Here is a 25376-nt window from a genome sequence, read left to right on the forward strand (position 1 = left end):
TCCCCAGGTGTGTGCACAGTGTGAACACTACTGCTTCCGGTGCCCAGTTCCTGTCTGTGTGTCTATCCGGGTGTGTGCACAATGTGAGCTCTACTGCTTCCGGTGCCCCACTCATCTGCGCCTATATGTGTGTTTCTCCTAGCAGTATGCACAGTGTGAACACTACTGCATCTGGTGCCCAGTTCCTGTGTGTGTCTCTGTGCATATCTGTCCGGATGTGTGCACAGTGTAAACATCCCGGGGTGTGCACAGTTTGAGCACTACTTCTTCTGGTGCCAAGTACCGGTCTGTGCCTCTGTGTGTGTGTCTCTCTTGGTGCGTGCATGCTGTGAGCACCTCTGCTCCCGTTGACAGCCCCCTGTCTGTGCCTCTATGTGAGTCTCCCAGAGTGTGTGCACATTGTAAGCACTACTGCTTCCGCTGCCAGGCCCCTGTCTGTGCCTCTCTGGGTGTGAGCACTACTGCTTCCGGTGCCGAGCCCTGTGCCTCTGTGTGTGTGCACAATGTGTCTGTTTTGCTGCTGCGGTGTCCAGATCCTCTCTGTGCCTCTGTGGGTGTCTTTGGATCCCTGTATGGTGTGCATGCACCGCACCGTGGCAGCTGGGCGTTCAGCTGCGACTGTGCTCCTTATGGGGTTTGAAAGTGCAGAACGCATTAAATCATTTTGTGTAATCAAACACACACTGGTGACAGTAGAGTAAATTAGCGCTCGTACCCTTAAGCACAGTGCCTCTCCCCACATGTGCAACTCCACGCTCCGTAGGCATGGAAACATGCCAGGTAGTTCAGGATATATTTACATCTGTGTGCCACGCTGAGCATGTGTGTGTGTTTAGATATTCAGTCTGCAAAACCGCTGGCTGTTTAATGATGCCAGTTAGCGCCTACTGCATGTTTGTTTATTTGTGCTGCTCTAGGCTACGCAGATGCAAAGAGAACAAGTGACGACGAGTTCAGTCCGGGTGGGCGGGGCCTAAGGGAGATAGGGCGGTTACTAACCCCACTTCCAAACGAAAACTGACAATGGGCCTCGGAAGCGAGAAGTGCATGTGCTGCATTGCTAGGCGAGACCCAACAATAGAGCAGCTCATGCGTTGCATAGCGAGGCGAGACCTAAAAATAAGAGGACATCAAGCTTTACCGTGAAGCAGGGTGTCTTTACTACCAGGCCGTTTTCCAAACCATTTACTTTACTCACCACCAGGCGTGTAAAGCCCATTGGGCTCAAAGGGCTTCATCCCCCCACTGCGCCACCCCCCGTCGGGTGTGTCAGCCTGGCTGAGACGGCTTTCCAGGCACACACACAGCCGCACCCGAGTATTTCACAGGTCTTTAAAATATTATTTTCTTGTTAATGAGGCTTTGTTGTTCTTTCACCCATTTTTAGAGTCCCTGTATCTTCACTCTTCCAAATTTATGAAAGAATTACCCACCCCCACCCCCGAAATATTTACTAGCCCCTCCCACCCCCCAAATTTGGCTCCAGTTGCACCTCTGCTCACAACTTCTGCCTACACAAAGGTGCTACCCTTCACCTTTTAGGGCTTATGCAGAATACCTTTTGCTCTCTGCCTTTCGTAATACGATTCTCTGCCTAACAGATGCACTTTTACAGCACCTAGTGGGTAGGACAAGGAGAGCGTGTCGGGGGATATACCAAGTAATCATCTCATAATTTACCAAAAATCCTGCGTTATTCTGGGAACAGAGAGGTGATATGGTTTAAGGGAAGATTGGCAGCAGGGTACTAAAGTTAGGTTTACCTTGTTAGAGATAGGCTAACTGGGGTCTCTCCTCTTTTTAGTGACTGAAAAACTTGTCCAGATCAGTTACCAGGATTTTGGAGTGTCAGGGATTGGAATTAGAAAAATCAGAAATAATATTGAGAAGGCTTTAGGTGACAACTGGTGCATGGACAATACACCTGTTTGGTGGCACCCATGACCCACACCCAACATATGCGGATGTAAAAATGCTGAAATGAATCGAGCTTCCTTCTTTGCTTTATATCACCTCAAATTTCCTCTTGCCTTTCTGGAGTGCGTCTTGTACTTTCCTCCCAGCCTTGGAATGGTACAGCGGAAAACAGAGACCCTGCACAATGTAATTTAACTTGTGGTAAGTGTTCTTGAAAAGATTAGACAGCATACACTTTTTAAGTACACATGACACACCAATATCATTATGTTTGTACTGAAATTAAAAATATACGTGTTCCAGATGCTCCACGTTTCCAGCACAAGTCTGTAGCTGCTCGAAAACTCAGGGTACATTCTCAATTCAGACCACAAACCTTATTCAGACTTTTTTGAACGCTCAAGCTCCAGAGTACAAGCATTTGCAATGCAATATGTCTCCCATTTAAGCTATTGGCAATGTAATTGACAATGCCTTTTATTTATGTGTTTTCAAAACTAACACATATAAAAGGCATTGTTATTTCTAATGCCAATAGCTCAAACTCTTGCAAATGCGAGACCACTTTCATATAGGCCGCACTCCTTTCTTTAGACGCAGCTCGCCGTATTCATGCAAGCCGCGTCTAACACATTTTATTTTTTGGTAAAAGCGCCTCATATCATGCTTTCACTTTAATGGTGGGCATGACCCTTTCTTTAGATGCGGCTCGTTGTAACCTGAATATGGCGGCAGCATCTAAACAAAGGGGTGCGGCCACGATGTGAGTAAAAGTATGGTATGGGGGCTTTCACTGCAAAGAAAATGTTAATAGCGCATCCGTCAAAGGCATCCAACAACACTATTATTCTTGGCTTTACAATAAACAGCAGCTTGCCTTCCTGGAAGAAAACTAGGCCAAAGTCCCATAACACATGCACCAATACAAAAATATATCAGTAATGAAAAAAACATTGCATTCTTTTCAAGAAATACGGCCAACCATCTCAACACAAAATTTGACATACAATTACCAACCATCTCAGGCGACCAATTCAACAACCAAATAACATCAATTCAAAGTAACATACACCCGACCGTATGTATTGTGAATGGGAGAGAACTCAAGGACACAATGGCAGACACTCAGAGTTTTCAGGTTTTAAGACAGAGAAGGCAGACTGGGTGCTGAAAGATTTCTGTCTTCCATGCAGCAAGCCAGGTGTTACGTAGGGGGCACGGTAAACACATATGTGACAATCGAGGAAGTGACCGTTACAGGTATTGACATGGTTAGTAAATTGCAAGTATATGTAACGGTGGATAGGAGGGGCTGTAGTCTATTCTTGAGGTCTTTCACTTGGAACTGTAAGAGCTGGGAATATAATGACAGGTGGCTCCTACCCGACCTCACGGCCTGTCACTAGCTATGTGTGCCTGTGGGACAGTGTATCATTCACTGTTGAAGATTTTATTATGATAACTTGGTGACTACGACAAGTTACTTTATGCTATTTTTGTAAATAGACAGTGCTTCTGTACAATGATGATGAGTCATAGCTGGCATTGCTATCTCTATGTCAGGCTAGCTGCTTGTTATGTGTGCATACAAAGTGAGTGGTCACATGGTGAACCATGAGAGAGGGCCCATGGTGTGGGGGAGCACAAAATAAGAGGGGAATGTATATATATATATATATATATATATATATATATATATATATATATATATATATATATATATATATCGTCCACGCCTCCTCTTCAGGAATGAAAAAGCACACGTAGGAACTCTCTTTCGAGATTTTTTATTTATCCATAAAAAATATACCAACGCGTTTCGCCGCCCACTGAGCAAGCCGTCAGTGGGCGGCGAAACACGTTGGTATTTTTTATGCTGAGAACTATGGATAAATAAAGAATCTGAAAAGAGAGTTCCTACGTGTGCGTTTTCATTCCTGAAGAGGAGGCGTGGACGACTGAATTCGGCGGGGCTCTGCCGAGGAATTCTGCACCGATGTGAGACTCGCCAGAGGTCGACCAAAACGCGAGCCAAGTTGTTGGAATATATATATATATATATATATGTATATATTTATATAATTTGCTGTAACACATACTGTGAACTCTTGGAAGGGAGATTTAAAGAAGACAGAAGAATAAAGAAACACCAAGAGCAGGATTCAGCTTCACAGATCAACTGAATATTTTGGTTTCTTTGGTAGAGTATCACACTAGACGTGTAGCCGGTACTTGCTTTGGCATTTTCCGTTGTCTGAGAAAGACACTCGACCTGCTCCCAGTGTCAGCAAGGAGGGCCCTGGTCCATGCCCTGGTGACTTCCAGGCTGGATTACGGGAATGCCTTATATTTGGGAGCTAACGTGAGATGTCTTCAACGTTTGCAAGGTATTCAAAATGCTGCTGCACGCCTAGTGCTGGCGCTGCCAAAAAGATCTTCCACTAAAAAGGTATTGGGGACGCTCCACTGGCTTCCAATTAAAGAGCGTATCCAGTTTAAAATCTTGTGTATAGGCCTTCGGATCGCTCACGGTAAGGGCCCTAGCTTCCTGAGGAATTTGCTCACATTGTATAAACCAACTAGGCCCCTCCGGTCGGAGGGCACTGGGCTAATGTGTATCCCGAAGACTTGCAGGGCCAGGATGGGCGGCAGATCCTGCCGCCTTCTGGCAGCACGGAGTTGGAACACTCTTCCTCCTCTCAGACTTCGGATGGAGCCGTCCGAAAAAGTTTTCCACAAGGAACTCAAGACATATCTGTTCCCCAAATATTAAACTGCTTTTCTTCAAGCTGTACTAGGGATCATTCAGGCCACTATTAGTGCGGGACACACTGGCTAGTGTAACCAGGCGCTTTATAATCTCAGTCATTCTTGCTACACTGTAAATTAAATTATGTTTCGGCCCTGACTCAGGGCATTTGCAGACCACTAGCTCTAGTGACCAATGGTTAAGGCTGGACAGGAGATCTGGAACCAGGAAAGAGATTGCAGGATGGAAGGAGGGTGTGGGGGGAAACGTTTGAGGACCATGAGAGGCAGAGACAGGAACTACGGTGACCTCTGTTATGTTGAGTTCTTGTAACTAATGTCAGCTTTTAATTTGCATGCATTACATAGGTTGTCAGTCCTCACATCACAGTCTTTACATTAGGAGTGATTCAACATTGGGAATGCCTTTACTTCACATCATTGAAGGTAAGTTTATATAAATATATATACATATATATATACACATGCAAACAGAGACCTATTCATATATATATATATATACACATATACACACATGCATACATATACATTTTTTAATGAATACGTTGCTATATTTTTAAACTAAAATACTAGTTATTTTAACATAATTTTTTAGTGAGTTTAACTGCAAAATGCCCTTATTTTTATCACATAAAATTCAATATTTTCTTTTCTTAAAATGTTGGGTATAAAATGTACTTAAATAGTTTTCTATTACATGCATCTGTATATGTGACAATCTGATGGATATATACACACAACCACAAACATACTAATGACTTCGGCAATATGTGTATTTACAATAATATATCACTAAGCGTATTTAACCCTTTGCGTGCGGGGCGTATTCCCCGCCTGTGCTGACTCCGCCTTGCGCGGGCGGAGTCATGACGGAACGGTTCCGTCATCAGCACAGCTCAACCGATGCTGATGACGGAACCGTTCTGTCATCAGCATGGAAGGGGTTAAATATAAATTGCATGATGCTACATGACAACGCCACGCTGTGGCCATCTTGAAAGCATGAAGGCATGGTTTTCTATATTTTCAAGATTGCAGCTAGGCTGCCTTGTCGCGTTGACTCATGCATTCTATGCTTTCAAATATTTAAAAAACCAATGCTGTCTATGCTTTAAATATAGCGTGTCCGCGTGTTGTGGATATTGTCTCTGCCCATACTGGTGCTTTTTAAACGCATCCAGCTTTGACAAAGACAATAGCAGTGGCAACCATGGAGAAGAAAAAGGAGCAGCAGAGGAGTAGATGGTGAAATGGGGTACTATGTGTCACAGGAAAGTGTTGTGGGATAACATCCAAGGCAACGTCAAACCCGCCTGCCTTCAGGCGCCTGTTGAACCAGGGAGGAGTCTGGGAGGGAGGATGGGAGGGAAAATATTGGGGGGTTTATGGTTTGTGAGCAGGGAAAGAGCCCAGGCATGCTTTTAAGCAGACAAAGAGCAGGCGATAGACAAGAAAGCCACCCAATCATGAGCAAGGGGCTGCCCCAAAACCTGCTCTCTGTAGTACTGTATACAGTGCTGTCAGTTGAACTGTCTGTGGTGAGAGAGAAAAAATGAAATACCCAGATTTTATGTATATTAATTTGCAGTAGAAAGTCTTAACTAGAAGTATTTTAGCGCAGGATACAGAAACTGTGCAACAAAAACTTTTAATACTAGTGCTCTAGGAAAACTTCATTGTAATGCGGTAAAAAAAATAATCCAGAAACTGCTGTTGTGCATTTTTATCCCTACGCTTTTGTTTCCCCTGTACTAGTAAATCGTCCATTAAATCCGTTGAATAATGGTTAACCCTTATCTAGTAATCACGGCACATTCCGAGAATAGATTTACATAAAGCACATTTCCATAAAATACATTGAACCCATGCCATTCATGTGTCAGAATTTCTCTCTAAACTCTTAAGTGTACCCCTAGGCTTGAAGAGATACCCTGAAACTCTACCAAGCCCTGCACTGGAATGTGTCAAACCAAGAATTTCTGTTCTCAGACACTACCTCTTGCAACCAGGGCCGTTTCTAGGTGTTTTGCCGCCCTAGGCGAGAAATGAGAAATGCTGCCCCCTCCCTTTTACTACCGCCGGAGTCACAGAACAGGTTAATATTGAAAATTGTCACCATAGAGTGTTAACTATTCATAAAAATCAATTTGAAGACCTCCCAAGTGTAGTGTCAAAGACCCCATCAACTCAGTCAGCAATAACGATTATTGAGCTCGTGCAAGAAAGCGCATCATCGTAATGGTAACACTGTGAAGTAGTGTGGCTCACTGGTTAGAGGCGGCAGACCCGAGAGCAGAGGACGGCCCGGGACCAGGGTTCGATTCCCGGCGCGGCAGGTTTCTGGACCAGGGTCAGCGGACTCGATAATTCTCTCGCCTCGGTGCCCACTCTGATCAGCGATCACACTCGGCAACTCTGGGCATTAGCTTGCCTTATCTTCACTAACGGCCCCACCAGACCGCCGGGGATGCCTGGTCTCACCCTGGAGATACCCATTAAGGGACCATCTCTCAGGGAAGCCAGGAAGGGTTTCGCAGTGGTCGAAGCGCCTTGGGACCCTACGGGTAAGTAGTGCGCTATATAAATGCCAATACATTTACATTTACATTTACACTGAACAAAGCACATGCCTCCTGTTGCACATTATTTGCAAAGTGACGCATCTAAGCAGATGCGTCACTTTGTAAACCCCTGTGCTACATTATACCTGCGTCAGGTATAGTGTATGGAGAGGGGGCGTTCCCCCGCAAAAAGCCCCGTAGAAGGGACCCAGTGAAATATATGAGATTTCACTGTGTCACTTCTAGGACACCGTTGCGTCAAAATCTTGCACCTGCCTCACAGCAGGCGCAAGACTGACGCAGGCCCTTTCACATGGGGCTTCCCCCATGTGAAAGGACGCATTGCTGGAGTTGCGTCACTTTTGTGACGCACCCCAGCAATGCGTCACTTTTGCGCTTACAGATACGTCAGAAATACGGACGTATCTGTAACTCCTTGCGACATGATGCGTCATACATTAAATATTACGCATCAGGTATGTCGCAAGGAGTGCGCACTGAGAAGTGACGCATCGCTGCTTTCAGGCAGCGATGCGTCATTTCTCATAAATGAGGGCCAGTGTGTTTATCTGCGGTGCTAATGTCACTTTCCATCATGCTACCTTCACATTTACCAGTGCTGTGGAACTTGTTCGGTCGTGCATGTACACTACAGAATGAAATATGGTGTCAAAATCCGCTCTGGTGTTGGAGGAAATAGGCGAATGCAGGAGGGAGGAGAAATGGAAGTGACACAAGACGTCCAGTTCACAATGTATAACTGCTAACATGACTCCGGAACTCGTTGTTGTTCCGGAATCTGTCTCCGAAGTCGTTGTTAAGGATGTTCCCCCTCTGAGACACCCTTGAAGCCAGCTCAGAAGCTAAAGTCAACGACCTGAAGTTCGGAAAATTAGATTTTCAGACTTCCCTTCAAAGGGAATTGATTGTTTGTGGACAAGGGTTGTGCTGAGTAATATCGAACATATTTCATCCCCCTGCCTGACTACATTCTAATGGGTCCTCCAAACAATAAGGTTTGTTCTTTCCACCTGCTGGTGCTCTGGGGTGACACGGAGGGCACACACTGTTCACACAAACTTCTCGATAAATAATGCCTCATTTCTCATTATGAGATTAATTCTGGGGAGGTAGAATGTAAAGGAGGGGTCCGTTGGGCGATTAGAGATGCTGGCAAGATCAAGGTAAAGGTGAGGGAGGAGGTCTCGGTTGCTGTGAGGAGGGCAGGTTGTTGAAAGAGAAAAGCCAAGTGATAGAAAGAAGCCACACAGAACCCCCACACTTGTTCGTAGAGAGGTTGAAGAGACCATAAGCAGGCCTTGATCAAGAAAGCACATGGTTAATGTAGCTGGACCTCACACTGTCTCGTGACGGCTCAGTCACGCTTAGGTCCCGCATCTGAGGCCCTCTGATATATAGCCTACCCTTGGGACCGTGTCGATAAGGCTGGGGAAGAGTCAACCACACGACAAGCTCACAAGCTGGCCTCTTAAATAACAGTATTCATCGACCTACGATACCCTGCTAGCGCTTGGTGGGATCAGTTATGCCAGGGGCGCCTCTGAAAGGCCAGCAGTAGTGTCGAGGGGGTTAGTCACACGACGCGGCCTCTAAAAGGCTGTTGTTGCTGAAAGTCTGAACACAGTGGACAGGGCTTGGAGAGGCCAACGGAGAGTCTGTCCTTTGTTCGGAAAATCGAGATGCCCCTCTGCCTCTGAAGGATCGGTATCCTTGTGATTCTGGAAGGCCAATAGGGCTGGGGTCGAATCAACGCCAGCCACACTCATCACACTCCTGCGTGTCTGCGACATGTGCGCCTCCATGCTTTTGAAAGGCCAGTAGTATTGCGGAGCAGTCAGCCAGTCTCTGGGTTTGCTATGCTCGTGTCTCTGAAAGGCTGGGAGGGCTGGGGATGAGTTGGCCTCTTTTAACTGCTGTCTAGCTGAAAGACTGATGCTGCCCCAGGGGCGGACTGGGAGGGACAATAAGCCAGCGGTCAGCTAGTATATTACATTTGAGGCTGTGGCTCGCGAGTAAAGCCTGAGTACATGAAGTGGAGAGGCACCACACCTGCATAAAATTCTGTCAAAAAGTCACCCAATTGCCACTACCGCGAAAATGCAGCCGGTGACAAGTTTTAACAGTGCACACATGGGTTGTCCCCGGAGCCGAGGGCCAGCCATTACCTCTCAGAACAACGGTACGGATGCTTCTAGAAGCGGCCAGACACCTCGAGGTAAGCACAGGGTGTGAGCACAAAGGTCCGCCCACTCCAATCGGGTTGATTCGTTGAGAGCGAAATCGGAAGTCTCATAGCTGCGCACACGGCCCTCGCCCGTGGCGCCGAATATGAAGTCACTTCACGTTGAATTCGAAGGCCTTTCAAGGGGATTCCAGCCTACCGAAACTCTTATATTTTACCGCCCTCCCCCTTTTGCCGCCCTAGGCAGCCGCCTAGTGTTGCCTAATGGTAGAAACGGCCCTGCTTGCAACGCACCGCTTCAAACCAGAATCACTAAGAAGTTAGTCGGCAAAGGTGACCTCCGAGAAGAGGTCTGGGCCACGGCTATCGGAAAGAATCTAGTTGCTTCATTTCAGACATTCCTGGTGGAATAAACATGTCACCATTATGAACTCTGTACAATATCACACAAAATACATTTGCTTGCGGGCTTTGTTTTAAAACAGTTTAATAATTTGCAAGTCAGGTTCAGAATCTGTTTGTTCTCTGAGCTGGAATGAAAACAACTAATACCCCTATACATTTTTATAAAATTGAGGATTGCGTTCAGGGCATTTAACAAATCCTGCTGGCAAACTTTCCAACACTGTCTACAACTACAGAACTGCAACCAGGGCCGGTTCTAGGATTTGTGAGGCCCTGGGCTAAAAAGGGAATGTGCGAGGCCCCTCTAATGTCGATAAGTGGCCCCTTGCAAGGAGACCATTCACAGACACTGTGGGAGGCCTATTGTCCAGCATTTTGTCGCCCCCCCCCCACAGTTTTAACTTTGAGCCCACAAGCATTTCTCACACCTTCAGTCCGATAGGTGTGAGAATTGCTTGTGGGCTAAAAGTTAAAACTATGGGGGCGCCAAAATGATGGACAATGGGCCTCCCACAGTGTCTGTGAATGGGTCTCCTTTCAATTGAAGGGAGCGTCTCCCTCCCTTATGTATCTGGATACCATCCCTGAGAAGCCAAGGGAGGGGGGCCCCTCCATTTCAAAGAAAGGTGACACCTTTCTTTGAAATGGATCGCCAGGGACCCGACAGGACACATCACCAGTGCGTGGCCCCATGCTGGTGGGCTGAGTGCGAAGCCCTGGGCAGCTGCCCACGCTGCCCATGCCTAGCGCTGGCCCTGACTGCAACAGTTCATAAATACAATAAGGCATAATAAGTAAGGGTACTATTCTCATACTAAAATATTATTTTATCTGGATTTGATTTTTACATTTCTGAAACATGTCATTAATATAATCATCTCAAATCTATTGTCACAGTCGCTGAAGGTGGAATCCTCTCAGGTCGAGTAGTGTGGAATCTTAGCGCGGAGACTCTCAGAATGGAGTACCCATGTACCTTTTAAATTTAACATAGCATAACATCGCAAACTGTATATGGGTATTGTGCCAAAGGACCTACAAACCAACCTATACAAAATCTATCTGAAGTATTTATATCACAGCTCTATAAATATGTTGCTACCTTAATTTGTTGCATGTCCTTGTTACATGTGAATGAATGAAATGAAAGAATGAATGAATGAAAATAATTTTATAAAGCGCACGCATACCCAAGGGTCTCATAGCGCTAAAGAAAAGAGAGGAGAAAGAAAGAGAGGGTGGAAAAGAGAACACTGTTAAGTGAGTAGGAACGAACCTGGTACATGTGGCAGCCTATCCTACTACCTTCGTGAACAGCCATGTTTTCAACTGCTTCCTAAATTGCTTCGAGGAGGCTCGACCTCGCAGCGAGAGAGGGAGTATGCTCCACCATTTACCTGCACATAAGGAGAAAGCCCTACCCCCATTCAGCTTTGTTAAATCTGGAAGCGTTAACAAAGCGTAAAGAGCAGAATATAAGGTTTCTACTTGGCATATACCAAGTGAAACGCCCTTGTAGGTACATTGGGCCAATCAGATGTGAAGAGCTACGCTACTCATGAGGCTAGGTCCATTTTTGACGAATATCATTGATAAATAATAAATATTGGCCACACAGACGCAGGGATGTAGGATTCATGCACACACTGTGGACTATTTTAAACAACGACCCAATGCTGCAATATGTAATGGGCATTCAAAATTTGTAAAGGATCCTACCCCAGATCTACCATCATTTATGGACCTCAGTGGTCAACACAGGAAAGTGAAGGCTTACAAGAGTGAGGACGCGTACTGTAGAAGAGAAATGAACACAAAGAGAAAATATTGCATCTGCCTAAGTAACTGATGTTATTGGCAAAGGTGCAGCAACAGCCTTCCTGACTATTGGAGGACTGGAAACAGACAGGATGCACGTGAGACTAAAGGGACAGTCAGGCAAGAAACAAATGTAAACTGGCCCCATCAGTGAGTCACCATACACCCTTGGAAAAAGGCACGTCTATTCTGTAGCCTTTATCTCCACCTGTAAAGGTCACAGATGCCCTCTGTGGTGCCACAGGCAAGCCCGATCATGGTAAGAAAGGACAAGAAGTGATGAAGCAGAGATAACTTTTCAGACATATCATGAAGTGACATCCAATAGGTACATCGTCTCAGAACATAAAAGGCCACTGGCAGTTTTGCTGCCATTGGCTACTTCATTTGTTGTTCCGCATCTTTTGATGTGGAGGAAACACTGTATTGCTTCCATGTTTTCAGACCTGCCAGAAACGCCAAGAGAGGTCTTGAGTAGTCCAAGGCAATGCTGAACACCTGCAGGTATCCTCTAAAAGATCAGGCCTGTCCTGTTTGCATATTGTTTCCTTTTGTATGCTTTTATGATTTGCAACCAAAATCGAAATAAAGCAATATTGAATTGAATTGACTCGACCCATTGGTATCTGCTGTCAGCATATTAACAGATGATCAAGACAGACACAAGGGAGCTGGTGTAAACACAGTAAGTTGTAGCAACTAGAAGATCACGTATTTACAATGTTTCTGTCCATGTACACCACCATTAGTAAATCTTTGAGTAAATATAATATTGAGAAAAATTAAAACCATCTTCACTTGTTAGTGAAACCAAATATTTGTTCAGGTTTCAAAGACTTTGTTTTCTATTCGCTTGTGACTACAGCAATATTATTCTACATATAATTCTCTGTCTGAAATTTTTCATCTGTCTTTATTGTTGGGTTATGTTGTACTGGTTTTCTTGAACACGCGTTAGGAAAGAATGGGTTTTTGGTGCTAGGACTTAACAACAAAGAAAACACAAGTATCATGCAGGTAAAGGTGAGTCTTTAGTAACTTTCTGAAGATAAAATGTTTCTCAGTGGCCTTGGCAGATTGCCACATGGAGATATTACTTACCTGGTGGATAGAACCGCCTATTTTGTTCCAGCTTAACTTAGGTGGGCATTTTGACACTAATGATAAGGGCTGTAGTGTCCAGATCTTTACGCAACGTTTCAGTTTCTTGAAGAGAAACCCATTAAATTAAAGGCAACGTTCATGAGGGTATTGTAACATCCCCTATCTTGTTATTAATAAACATGCAATGACTATGGTGCTAGGGAATACAATATCCCTGTTCTGCAGAAAGGGCAAACCATGCAACAGATACATGTTGCTTGCACAGTTAAACACCAAAATAAAAAGTGTCTACACAGCTTGGACTCTACACATGTAGATTAATAGAGGGACTTTATACAACAAAGTTCCAAGATGAACCAAGCCTTACAAACTGGATTTACTGTCAATTGACCATCAATGAGCATGTGTAGATTCTTTACCATGTGGATGAATATGAAACCTATTTCTTCAGCACACCTATTGTCAAACAAGCGGTTCAATAGAAGTATTTTACTGCCTTCCTTAAGCATCATCACTTTAATAAACGAAAGGTCATTACCAACTTAGTAATATTTTAAAATGAGGGTAGCAGGATCACAACACATCAGAACAACAGCCACATTCATTAATCTAGCTTCTTTTTTCTATTTTGCAACAGACCGCTCCAGATGTCAATCGAGACAGCATTGTATACAATACTGCACAGAGACCACTTGTTCAAGATTGGATGGCTTTCATGTAAATATTAGTTGCCATGTTCCTGTTTATTGATTTCCTCCCTTTCTGTCTTTGGTTTAGAAATCTGTAGATTTGTCATTCTTCCTGTTCCTCCTTCTTGCTTTGTAAACAGAGCCACGTTTAAACAGCACTAGTTTGCTGCCTTCCAGTGCCACCTAGTGGTAACCAGAAAATTGCACCAGCAATGCGGAAGATACAACATCAGTCTTGACAAACTACTCTAAACAAGCATTGGCAATGCTAAATGGTCTTGCTTGTATGTAAGCAAGACTGACTGGCAATGCCAATTTTTTTTTGTTACCGTCCAATGCAAGGCTTCACAATTTCAGGTTAGGGCAGACATACCAATACATATTACGTTTTCTATACATGAATGAGTTTTTGCACTTGCAGAAATGAAATACAGTATTTCTAAATATTCAAAAGCATGTGCGCATACAACCAACTTTCTGAGAAGTTCATGTAAAGTTTGTTCCCAGGGTGCACCACTAAGAATTTAAGAATGTTTTTGCTGAAAGACACATTTCTATAACTTTTGTATTTTGTACAGCATAAATTATTATATATTTGCAACCATGCAGGTGACATGAAGTTAGTTTGTATAATGAGCCAACCTAGGGCTTTCTTCTCTCCAGAATACATGTTAGGTTATGTATTACAATTCAACGGAGGATTTAGTATTATAGATTCTCCCTCCACAAGTTCCAATACATGGACGTTCTACTCATAGTGAGGGCATCCTATGTAATGTAAAGCATGTACTGTGCGGGGTGGAGACGGTAAAGTAAATCAGGAGATCTACAGACCCTCAGTGACAGGTTGGTAATGCGAGGGGAAAAAAATGAGGATCTGTGCAAGTATTCAGCTTTTTACCAACTGAAGAGCACCTGAATGATTAGACCAGGTCTATTTCTGGTGAGCATGGTAACAAGGCAAGCACCTGTAAACGATTGGAAGCCATTGATCACTCGCTCTTTGAAGAACTTTCTCAACCTAATTCAGAAGGAAAATTGGGATACAGTTCACAAACAAATTCACCAACTCACCCGTCTTTGGGCTGGAAGGAATATCGACAACAGTATTTGACCTAAGGACATCATCAGATTACAGTTCCGAAGAAGCATAAGTGATTGAAGGACATTGGTTATACCATATGGAGTATATGAAAAATTGCTTCCCAGTTTTCCTAAATATCATGTTGTTTCAAGCTCAAGAATGTCCAACATAGGTCTATCTACCCAACAATTGTATTTTACTGCACTTACAACACATGACAGGAGCCTATGAATGAGCTCTACATTAAGAAGCTTCAATAAAGGTGCTTTATTTGCACACATTTTCAGGGGCACATATGGTGTTTAAGAATATATGGTTGTTTTACTCTTGGAAAATGTATACTGTTAGGATTTTTTTACATGATCATGCAGTTTTATGCCTGCTTGAGCTGGGTCTGATGCTGGGTTTGATATCCTAAAACACTTTGTGTGCATGTATGTTTTCTTTGAGATAAACATTTGCCTTCACTAAAATTCCCCAACATTCACAGAAGGAGAACTACAGCCATAATACTAAAGCTAACATCCACTACAGCAATTCTGGAAAAGATAAAACTGCATAGTATCTTGTTATTAATTTACAAAAGTGCCTTTGACAAGGTTGTCACAATTACCAGAGTAAGAAGGGGGAACAAAACTCTTTTTTAATAATACAGACCTGCTATCGAAGTTTGGATCTTCTTAAGGTGTTGGTCTTCCAGATTGTCTTGGATCCCTGAGTTCATGGCATATTGTAGCGTCTTTAACTGTGCCTTTCACGCGCTACTTAAGCTAGTTTATTCGGCTGTCTGTTACTTTTATGTTTTACTGTTAAAACTGCCTAGCTTGTATTGTTCCCATCTTAATATTAACTTATTATGTGTAGTGAGTGGTTTATGGCAACAAATACGCTGCAAACTCACTGAGGCAGAATGGCGACTGATGGCACGCGCGGACAGGTACTGGATATTCGCGCCATCTCACCCTACCAAACAGAACACGGTGCATGAATGGGCATGCTAGCTATGCCGCTGACTGAGCCAAGCACAGAAAGCACTGGAAGAAGCTGAGAATAACAGGAATGCCCCCCTCAGCGTTTTCGCATGTTCTCCATCTGTGTTTTGCATTTTGCAAAAGTTAATACAGATCATAATTATTTTTTCATTCTATTACCAAGAGGACAATAGCTTTGAAAAACTGACAACAGGGACCAATGTTTTTTAAAATCCTCATAAGTGTGTCGAGAATTCCTGCTGAGCTCCAAATTATTCAACAGCTTTTAATATTACCTTGGAGAATTTGAACAGCACCACCGACGTCAAAATCTATTAAGACTCTGGCAATGGTTTCAGGTTTCTCTTTAACAGGTTCACTGCTTATTTCGCCCCATTCTTGCTTTTTTCCTATCGCGAGTAGTTCTTTAATCTTCACTTCAGGCTAGATATGAATGTATTTTAAAGGTCATTTTGCTTCCCTTTGCAAGAGAAGAAAAACACGAGTGTGTATACAACACACATACACACACGTTTCCCCAAGAGAAAGGACTCATTGAAATATATTCCAAGGTTTTAAATGCCTTGCGTGTTCTCTTGAGATGTTAACTTGGTAATCCTTTACGACACATGACAGCAAATAGACGTTCGTCAATGCATTCAGAAAGGCATATTCGGCGCACCATCATTCAAAAATATTATTTCGAAATCTCATCTTGGACAGACAGATGACTGAGTGAAATAATACTTCCATTGCGGCGATCTGTGATTGATCCCACAGCCACACGTTCAAATTCCAAATGATCCATTCAGCCTTTCATCCTCCCAATGTTAATAAAAGGAGCTCCATTGAGTAAGCTAACTAAAGACATCTAATATATAGCGCCCAAAAAAACCTTGGGTGAATGTGCACTGTACAGAAGACAACTTATGTTATTTGGAGAAATGTGATGTTTGTTCAAATAAAAAAAGAAATTACTGGAAGTAATGTTTTTTCAGAGTGGAGGCATGTAGTGAAATCTGGGCCACAAACAAGAAGCAACTCGCAGCTGAAGAGCATCCTTCTCAATACTGATCAGAAGATCACAAGGCAACAGGTTTGAATATTTTGAGGCTGAGAAACCCCTTCATACTCAAACAACAGGGCTGAGGCTTGGAGAAAGCTTATGTCCGAGGACCCCCAACTTTTACCGTACCTGGAGTGCGGGACGGTCAATGAAAAGTGAGAGCTCCAAAGAACATTCATATACATTTATTACTGGGTGGGCAGCTTTTCCATATATTACCAACAGTTTGAGAAGTCAATACTCTTTAGGGTTTTTTGAAGGAGGCGGCTGAAAGCCAATCGCATTTCGATAAGGAGAAAGGAAAGCTCCAAATATCAGGCGTGAGGAGTAGTCCATGTGGTTGGTTGGCCAACATTTGTCTCCAATGGGTATGTGGCATTGGAAAGCCACAGGTAAGTGCTCAGCCCTAGTTGTACGTTGACAGACTCATCTGAATGGGAACACCCTTAGGGGTATAAGATACTATGCATCAGCCACTTGTTTGCTTGCAGCATTGTCAGCAACAGGCAAGCACAAATGGCTCAACTGACAACAATGCAGAAAAGAAAATGTACTTTCTAATACAAATGGGTCTCAGAATTATTGAAATATATGAATGTACAAAGGAAGCAGCATCTGCTGGTTGGGAAGGAAATCTGAGACAACCTTTAAAAACAAGAATTAACATGTTAAAACAACAACATTTTTCCTGTGAAAAAAGGAAGAAAGGAGAAATAATGTGAGGTTAACACATACTTTCTTTTCAAGTGATGACCATGAAGAAGATGAAACACTACTAATTTCCAAAATGAGAAAGTGTTAGTGTAGCAGCAACAACACAGAGGAATAAAACTGGAAAGAACAAGCTGGATGTGATATGAAAGTGAGATCACGTTGTGCTAAGACAAAGGCCCTAAATGAGACACTGGTGAGCTGCACACCATCTGCCAGTTGGGTAGAGTTAAGAACCTCCACGGCCCTGGTGAACTACATCCTACTATATCATGGGACTTCTACCCAGGGCCGGACTGGGAACCAAAACCGGCTCTGGCAAAGTGCTTGGCCGCCTCCCCAGGGGTTTTGGGGTATGGCCAAGCAGTTTGCCAGGGCCGGTTTCGGTCGATTTTGTCACAGAGGCTGATATTGCAGCTCTGCTGCAAAACCGGCCCGGTAACAAAAACTGCCCCCCAGGGGTGCAAAACCACGCCCCCACCCCGGACCCTGGCTGCCCACTGGGAAACACCTGGTTCCCGCTATGGCCATTCGTCCCTGCTTCGACCTACCTGGCAGAGATCTCGATTTCTTAAGAGGAATCACCACCAGCACAACAGGTCATCTGAGGGCACTGAAAGTTTGCTGAGCGACCACCATGTTCCATGCAGCCAACTTTTTTGCTTTACAAAAGCAAACTCCCAAAGCGACAATTTATTTTTGTAAAACAAAACATTAATGACGCGGACACTATGAAAGTTTTCATTCCCATGGTGTTGGGATACTTTTTTTATTTTTCCGTTTGGGACTACCACGCTTTCCTAAGTGGTTCTAAACAGATTTTAAAAATCTATCTCTGATTTTCTGCCCTAAATAGAATGGGCAGGCTCAGTTACTTACACTGAGCCGCAAGTCTATTTGATTGTCAGTGTAAGGCTTCTACCAGAAGAGCGAGTAGGGACTCCACCAGCGGAAACATGACAGTCTGCCTAACTCTAAATAGTGCGGACCGACCATCAGTTTGATGAACAGGTACTCTGCCACATTTGTGGTGGAGCACACTGTCCGCCAAACTCAAATTGAGGGCCTAACTTCTAAATCTTAAAATATATGTAATTAAAAGCAGAGCAATGCATTCAGAAGTTTCTCTGTCTTTCAGCAAGTTCTGTCCATTCCCCATCATTGATGAATTCAGTAGGCAGAAAGGGCTGGGCTCTTCTGGTAAACTGATTCACCGAAGGAGGAGCCTGGTTATAAAGATTGAGTGAACAACCAGAATTGACTTTCCATGATGCTGAGAATTATCTAGTTTTCCTCAAATGTAATGATCTGCTTGAATTTTTTCTTCTTTAAATGTACTGTGATAAGTTACATATTAATTAGTCACCGGAAGGCAATTATACATTCTCTTGCTACAAGTGGAGACTACAGTTGGTGATGCCAGCGACCAATCGCAATGCCATTCTGAGCTTTAAAAATTGTGATTTTGCATTTACTAATCCATATTCTTTGCCATGCTTTGCTCAGCAATGCAAAGTCTAAGTACCTTTGACCACATGTGGGCTCTCTGGAACCTCACATGGGCGTTAACTATGCCCTTGGATTTCTGTAGTCTCTTAAAATAGTGGCTAGCAAAACAAATTGACTCTTATATGTATCCTTTACATTTTCTCGCAAAAAATCACATTCTTTTTATTGAATAATTATCTCTCGGAAATACTTCTTATATTGGCTCTTAAGCTGTCTTCGTGTGTTTTTTGCAGTAAGAATCAAAATAAAGAGGAGAAATGCATTGCTAAAGAGATTAAATTTACTGTGCTAAGACCTCCCATTCTAGCAGATGGAGCAGTCTATCATGGGCCATCCGCAGGCAGGACATCTTCCGGTGGGTATAAAAACACTGAAATGTAGATGAGACGGGTCTGCAGGCGAAAAGATGCCTATATACTACATGTCTTTGATGAAATGGGCTTTAATGGCTGCTGCCGAGTACAAAGGTCAACTAGAAAGAAGACGCTACAGTAGCCGGGCCATTGTCGCTCTACAGCCCGCGGCGATTAGCATTCGGACAACTGTGGATGGAACACTCTGAGGCTTGTTGGAAAGTCACAGACCACACCATGCAAAACGCAGTCAATGAATTGATAAAACACTATCTGTGCCCTTCAAGAATGCTGCCATTCTGCACACCACATCACACTTGGGCCTAATTCCCAAAATATTCCAAGAGCACAATACTACTAATGCTGCTAAAACTACATGATGGTATGCAGCTGCATGAGTGGGGCAAAATAAGTATTTATGCTACTATAACTGAGGGGTGATGGTGTGCAGTGACACATATAGGTCATAGAAACATCACTAAAACACCTACAACTAATTTGGTGTCCTTTTAGAAGCAAACTGTATGGGTTGTGTCTATATACTCACAAATGTAGTAGTATTCTCTGCCGGGTCTGAACTCAAACCCCAAGGAGAAGGGGGTGAAGAGCTGGAATTTCTCTGAGAACTTCAGCGGCCCGTTTGGCGAGTGTGGGCGGTTGCACTCCCACCTCTTGAAGCCCTTGGAGGTGTGATCGCAAGAGCTGTAGCCATCAAAGTTCACCATGTAGAGGACATATCGCTCAGTCTTGTCTTCAGGCACGGAGTCCTCGTAATGAGGGCAGAACACATCCAGATAGTCGTTGATGCAGACGTCGATGTGGTAGTCGCCCCTCATGAACCTGCCATTAAAAAGGAGAAGCAGGACACATCTGTTAGTCCTCTATAGGCATCAGAAGCCAACATCAGATATACCCATAACGTCTATGTACTTTACAGCTGATAATATGCATAGCAATAGATTTACATTGTTTAGACTACACCCATAAGGAGAGATATCTCAACTACATCACATGATAAGGTAACAAACCATCTAGCATAATGTATATTCAGTTATAGTTCCAATTTACGACATAGAGTGGGTCCTTTGGGCTTACTGCAAGTGAACAGGGTTAATGGGAGGTGGGGGTAAGTGTTTTTAAAGTTACTCAAGGACAAGCAGGGCTTCGATCTAGAGGTGAGATGTAGGAACTTGTTTGCAACTGTATTGAGAGGCCAAAGTGGAAAGAGATCAGAGGTTTCCTGAAATCAAATAGTTTCTGAGTTATAGAAATGTTCCCATAGGACAACTCAATGAGGTACACAATAAGCATTGGCAAAGCCAAAAGATCTGGCTGACAGCCGTTTGGTTTTGTTAATGCGAGCTAAGTCATTTTTCTTCTCAAAAATATTATTGTTGTTGGGAGTGCTGGGCACTCGCCAATCTAAAAAATAAATCATTTGCTTAAAACAAAAATACATTTTTGGCTTCATAATGCACATATTGCAGCTGTAGCCCTGGCAGTAAATGGAAATACTTGTGTGTTCATGTGTTCCTTGCGAAAGAGCAGAATATTGTCATTCACAGTAAAGTTAGCCAACAACTGAAGCGGGCTGCCCCACTGCCCCCTGCAGTATACTGTCAAGGGTGAACTTTGTTTTTAAATGACACAGCAACTGACCAATCAAAGAAGTGGGCTAGCGGGAGCCCCTCTAAGTAAGTATATTATGCAGATCATTTTACTAAAATCAATAGGTCCTTGGCTAGTGCCAGACACAAAAGTCAATGGCACAGTGGCAAATCTTCCATCTCGAAAACAGGGATCAGTGAACACTAAGCTTCTAGAAAGTGCAAGCTTCCAATGCCACCTCATACATTAACTTTTGAAATCTCAAATATCCCTGCATATGCCACCAATGCTCTGTATCACATAATTCCTCCCAATCCAGTACAGCGCTCCAGACACTGAAAACATGAAGATGGAAAACACATTTTTAGTCTTGCTCTAAATCACTGGTACTACAGCCACCAAAAGTTGACAACTGCGAGAACGGCATATTGTGTTAACCGGGCTTTAAATGAACGCGCTCTACCTGGACGGAGTATCAATCTTTACCTTCTTAGTGCACAATAGCATACACTACCTTAAAACAAAATCACTCATGTTATCCTTCAGACTGTATTCAGGCACTGCCAGATGCCTCAGTCGGCTGCTCCGGTGCCGCAAAAAGCAGAATTTCTCATTTCTCGGGTACAAACAGGCTTGGCTCCAGTAGATCACCCCGACTTTACCTTCGGCAGAACTGTGCGTTTCTTTATTTCTATATTGCTAGCAGCTGTTTAAGATGCAAGAAAAAAACAATAATGCTTTGACAAAAGTGTGTCAGTAATGTAACGGCCGTGCCAAAGAACACAGGGAAGAGGTTGTGACATTACTATGAAAGGATTTCAGGTGAACTATTGGCATTCTGCCTAACCTCAAGGCTCTGAACCAGTGCCAAATGAGATTGGCTTATGGTTGAAGCATTTAATTAATAAGATCACACAAGGAGTTTTAGATGTTCGAGCAGGGTGATGCATAATGAAAACACATTCTGGTATCCAGCACCTGTGTGCGGCGGCTGCTCCTCCGCTGGGGCGGAGGAGCGTCGCCCCACTGATCCGCGAGCAGTTCAAAAAGGAAAAATAAAATGATCACGCAATTTTATTATCATTTTATTTTTCCATCCTGACTCAGCTGGTATACATTTAAGCTTTGGGCGGTGGGCCGGCCAAACAGTCATGCGCACTTGGCATGTTCTCCACCCGGTTGTATTGCACAGCCTGGGTGGAAAACATGCACAGGGTCCCAGGCCCAGTCTGAGTGCTGAACCATGGCGCTCAGACCAATCACGATACAGCGGTCATGCTGGTGACAGCAACGTTGTGATTGGCCAAGGGAGTCAGGGAGCCTGTGTGCGTTCTGCTTCCCGCTTCTGAAGTCGACTGAAGAGTACCAAGAGGCGGCAGCCCGCCTGCAGGTAAGTGATTTATTTTTAATTCCACCAGGTCGCCCAGTTAAGTAGCAGCAGCCACAGCCTTTGTGAGGGTGAGCCCATCCTCCTCATTAGATTGTTAAAGTTGTGGGTGGATTTTAAGTATTTTTGTATGGCCATAGCAGACTCTTTGAAGATGGTGGGTACAAGTAGTAGCTTACTGTGAGAAGGGTAATAATGTGGAAACTGGCCAGGCTTGACAATGGAGGATCTATGCTTTACCGCATCGAGCTGCCCCCATCACCACAAACATGAGTAGAGCAGGGCATGTGTAGAGTTTTGCAGAGCTCCTGACCTGTACGCACCGCTGTTACAAGTCTCTTATACCACTGCTTCAACCTAACGGATATCCTGGGAGGGGAGGCTGGCAGGGTCTGTTCATGTGGCGGCCTGGGCCTATCTCCTTCCGGTGGGTACCTACAGAGTCCTCTTAAGTGGTGGGTCCTCTGATCTACCTCTGCTCCCCTCACAGAGAGGCGGGAGTAGGGAGAATATTGTATAATGCAGACTAGGCCTAGCGGTCCCTAAATGCCTTAGACACATGATCTGATGACATTTATTTCACTGCACCTTTTCGGGGGCCCCCACCGTCCATGTATGCAGATACAGATACATACACACAGGGCTTGAAATCGAAAAAAATTAAAGTGCAGGTAATCTGTAGCAGAGTACATGCTTATTTCTGAGAAGTGCTGGTACTCTCCAACTAAAGGTATTGTATTTCTCTTGAGAAGTGCCGGTACTCTCCTCAAAATTAATAAAAAGTGCCGGTACTCCGTACCGGACAGTACCGGCCCATTTAAAGCACTGGATACAGAAACAAAAGTAATTGAGAAATAATCCTTCCCCACGGACATCCCCTAATGAGGAAATACAGTCACAGGCTTTGAAAAACAGAAATCTACTTCAGTTTCTGTCACCAAGGAAGACAGAGATCTGTGCCAGGGATCATATTACATGCAGGGCCCTGGGGGCGTACAGGGCGTGTAATATAGCCTCGGGTCTTTCCTCAAGGCTCTATTTCAGCATCCCACATAGTGCAGGACTTAACATGGAAGCCGACGTGAAAGTGTGCCCACGTCCCACCTACTTCCATGCCACCATCTCTGCGGCCCTCGCAGCAGGCTATGACGAGGACTGGGACATCTTACGTGACCCACAAAGAAATAAAAGAATAATGGCAGGTTTCACTGTAATGCCTCGCTCCCGCCGAGGAACACGTCCACACACCCCCGGCGAGACTCCAATTTGTCATCTCGACCTTTCCTTGTGATTTTTGCAACAGAGCCGTGACCTCTTCACCCCGCGTGGACGCATCTAGAACAAGAGAGGGTTTCTGCCACACATCTGAAGCCATTCCGAGCTTATGAAATACAAAAACAAAACAGGGAACTGCTGAAGGATCCAGGGGCGAGAGGCCCTTATCTCCTCGCGCGCGCCTATCCAAAGGACGGCCCTGCGATTTCCTCGAAAAGCCGCCCTGAACTGAAGTCATTTTACAAGAATTCACATTTATCTAAATCATTAGCCGGAGAGATATGTGCGTCCTCTGGCACTTATGAGAGCTGTCAGCAGAAAGACGCCCGCCTTTGCACAAAGCCAAGGAGGGTGATATATGGCATATAAATGTTGGGTCTCCTCTTTGTCTGCAGCGCGTCCACGCCGCAGAAGCCTATTCAATGTATAACCCCACAGCATCCCAAAAATTGCTCTTTTGACAGTTCAAGGTAGTCATTTAGGAAGGCACCATTGTTTTACGAGATGGATTTTTTTTCTTCCTCGGCGCACAAAGCAATTTTATTGCGAGCCAACAGATGTATTTTTCCGCACATGGACTATGATGGGGGAGGAGTGGGGCGGAGCGAACAGCCTCGGAGAGCGGGGGCCACTTACTCTTAGGAGCGGGAGGACGGATGAATGAATGATACTGAGCTTAGGGCTTCTCAGACTCAGCACGATAATACTGCTGGCCAATTTCACCATCAATTGTCTCAATAAAATCACTTTTATTGCACTGGAAATTACAAGAAACGAACAGGTGGTGAATTCAATGTACACTATGTTGTTCACCATTATAACACAATCAATATAAATGTACAGGAATTTATATAGTGCAAATCACCAACCGGTTTCTAAGCGCTTGCTTAGAGAACCCGTCCTGGTATTCCCCTGTGAGAGGGTATCTGCAAGATGAAAGCCAGGCATCCCGCCGCAAGGGGCCGTTGTGGAGATTAAGCAAGCTATTGCCCAGAGTCGCAGAGAGTGAACCCATGAATCGAGTAGGCACCGGAGCGAGAATTGTCAAGTCCGTGGACATTTTAGGACTCAAGACCCCGCCGAGCCGGGAATTGAACCCTGGTCCCGGGCTGACCTCTGCTTCCAGGTCTGCCTCCTCTAACCAGTGAGCCACACTTCCCCACAATGTAGGCTAAGACTCCCCAGGTTTGTTACCATCATGATTACTAACTTTTATCACGCCCTATCTTTTATGCCCAAACGTTCCTTCTCATTTCTGTAGCCTAGGCCACGGTATAACATTCAAAGGTCCCCAGGACACGAATGCAATCATTTATTTAGTTATTGTCCCGCTTTATATAACTAGATCCAATGTGCGTCAGACAGCTTCGCATATATTAAAATGGATTGAGCAACAAATGTAGTGTACAGCATGTGGGAAAATCGATGCTGTAATCTCCAGTAATCATTAATTTTAATCTAAACGGAAATCTCCACCCTGTCATTGTATGTATCCTGCTCTTTATTTAACCTCCCAGACTAAAACTCTACCCTGCACATCCGAATTTGACTCTCTAAACCACTGGCATAAAAGTATACCTTTTCAGAGTATACCACCGGCATGACGCTCAATGTGCATTGTTTTAGAATGAACCCATCTTTAGCCGGATCTCTTAATCAGGGATACTTCTTAAGCAATCTCAGCCGCCAATCTATAACTTCCCATTCTTTATACATTTCCCTTTGCTTTAGTCATCTTTATTGGATGCAGTTACACGACCAAAGGTCTTCTCTTCCAATCAGACATTTTAAATCTTCCATGTATGACTTCCGTGTGACAACTGGCTCATTTCAATCAAACACGTTCACGCATTGTTTAAATTAAGTGCAACCATATATTCATTCTCTGACGTCATGGCTTGTGGTCTTCATTGCAGGCCTGGCCTACACTGACAGTGTTGCTGTAT

At 44.1% G+C, this 25376-nt stretch overlaps 1 protein-coding gene across 3 annotated transcripts in view; it reads right to left on the reverse strand.

Annotated features, from left to right (window-relative positions):
- The window catches only part of EFNA5 (ephrin A5), a 424468-nt gene that overhangs the window by 109545 nt on the left and 289547 nt on the right, over window positions 1–25376 (reverse strand). For all 3 annotated transcript variants that reach the window (XM_086961001.1, XM_086960998.1, XM_086960999.1), the window contains exon 2: window positions 19708–20000. In XM_086961001.1, coding sequence (XP_086817127.1) covers window positions 19708–20000 — 293 coding nt within the window. The remainder of the gene's footprint in view (window positions 1–19707; window positions 20001–25376) is intronic.

The sequence above is a fragment of the Lissotriton vulgaris genome, chromosome 3_1 (genome assembly GCF_964263255.1).
Source record: "Lissotriton vulgaris chromosome 3_1, aLisVul1.2, whole genome shotgun sequence".
NCBI classification, from domain to species: domain Eukaryota; kingdom Metazoa; phylum Chordata; class Amphibia; order Caudata; family Salamandridae; genus Lissotriton; species Lissotriton vulgaris.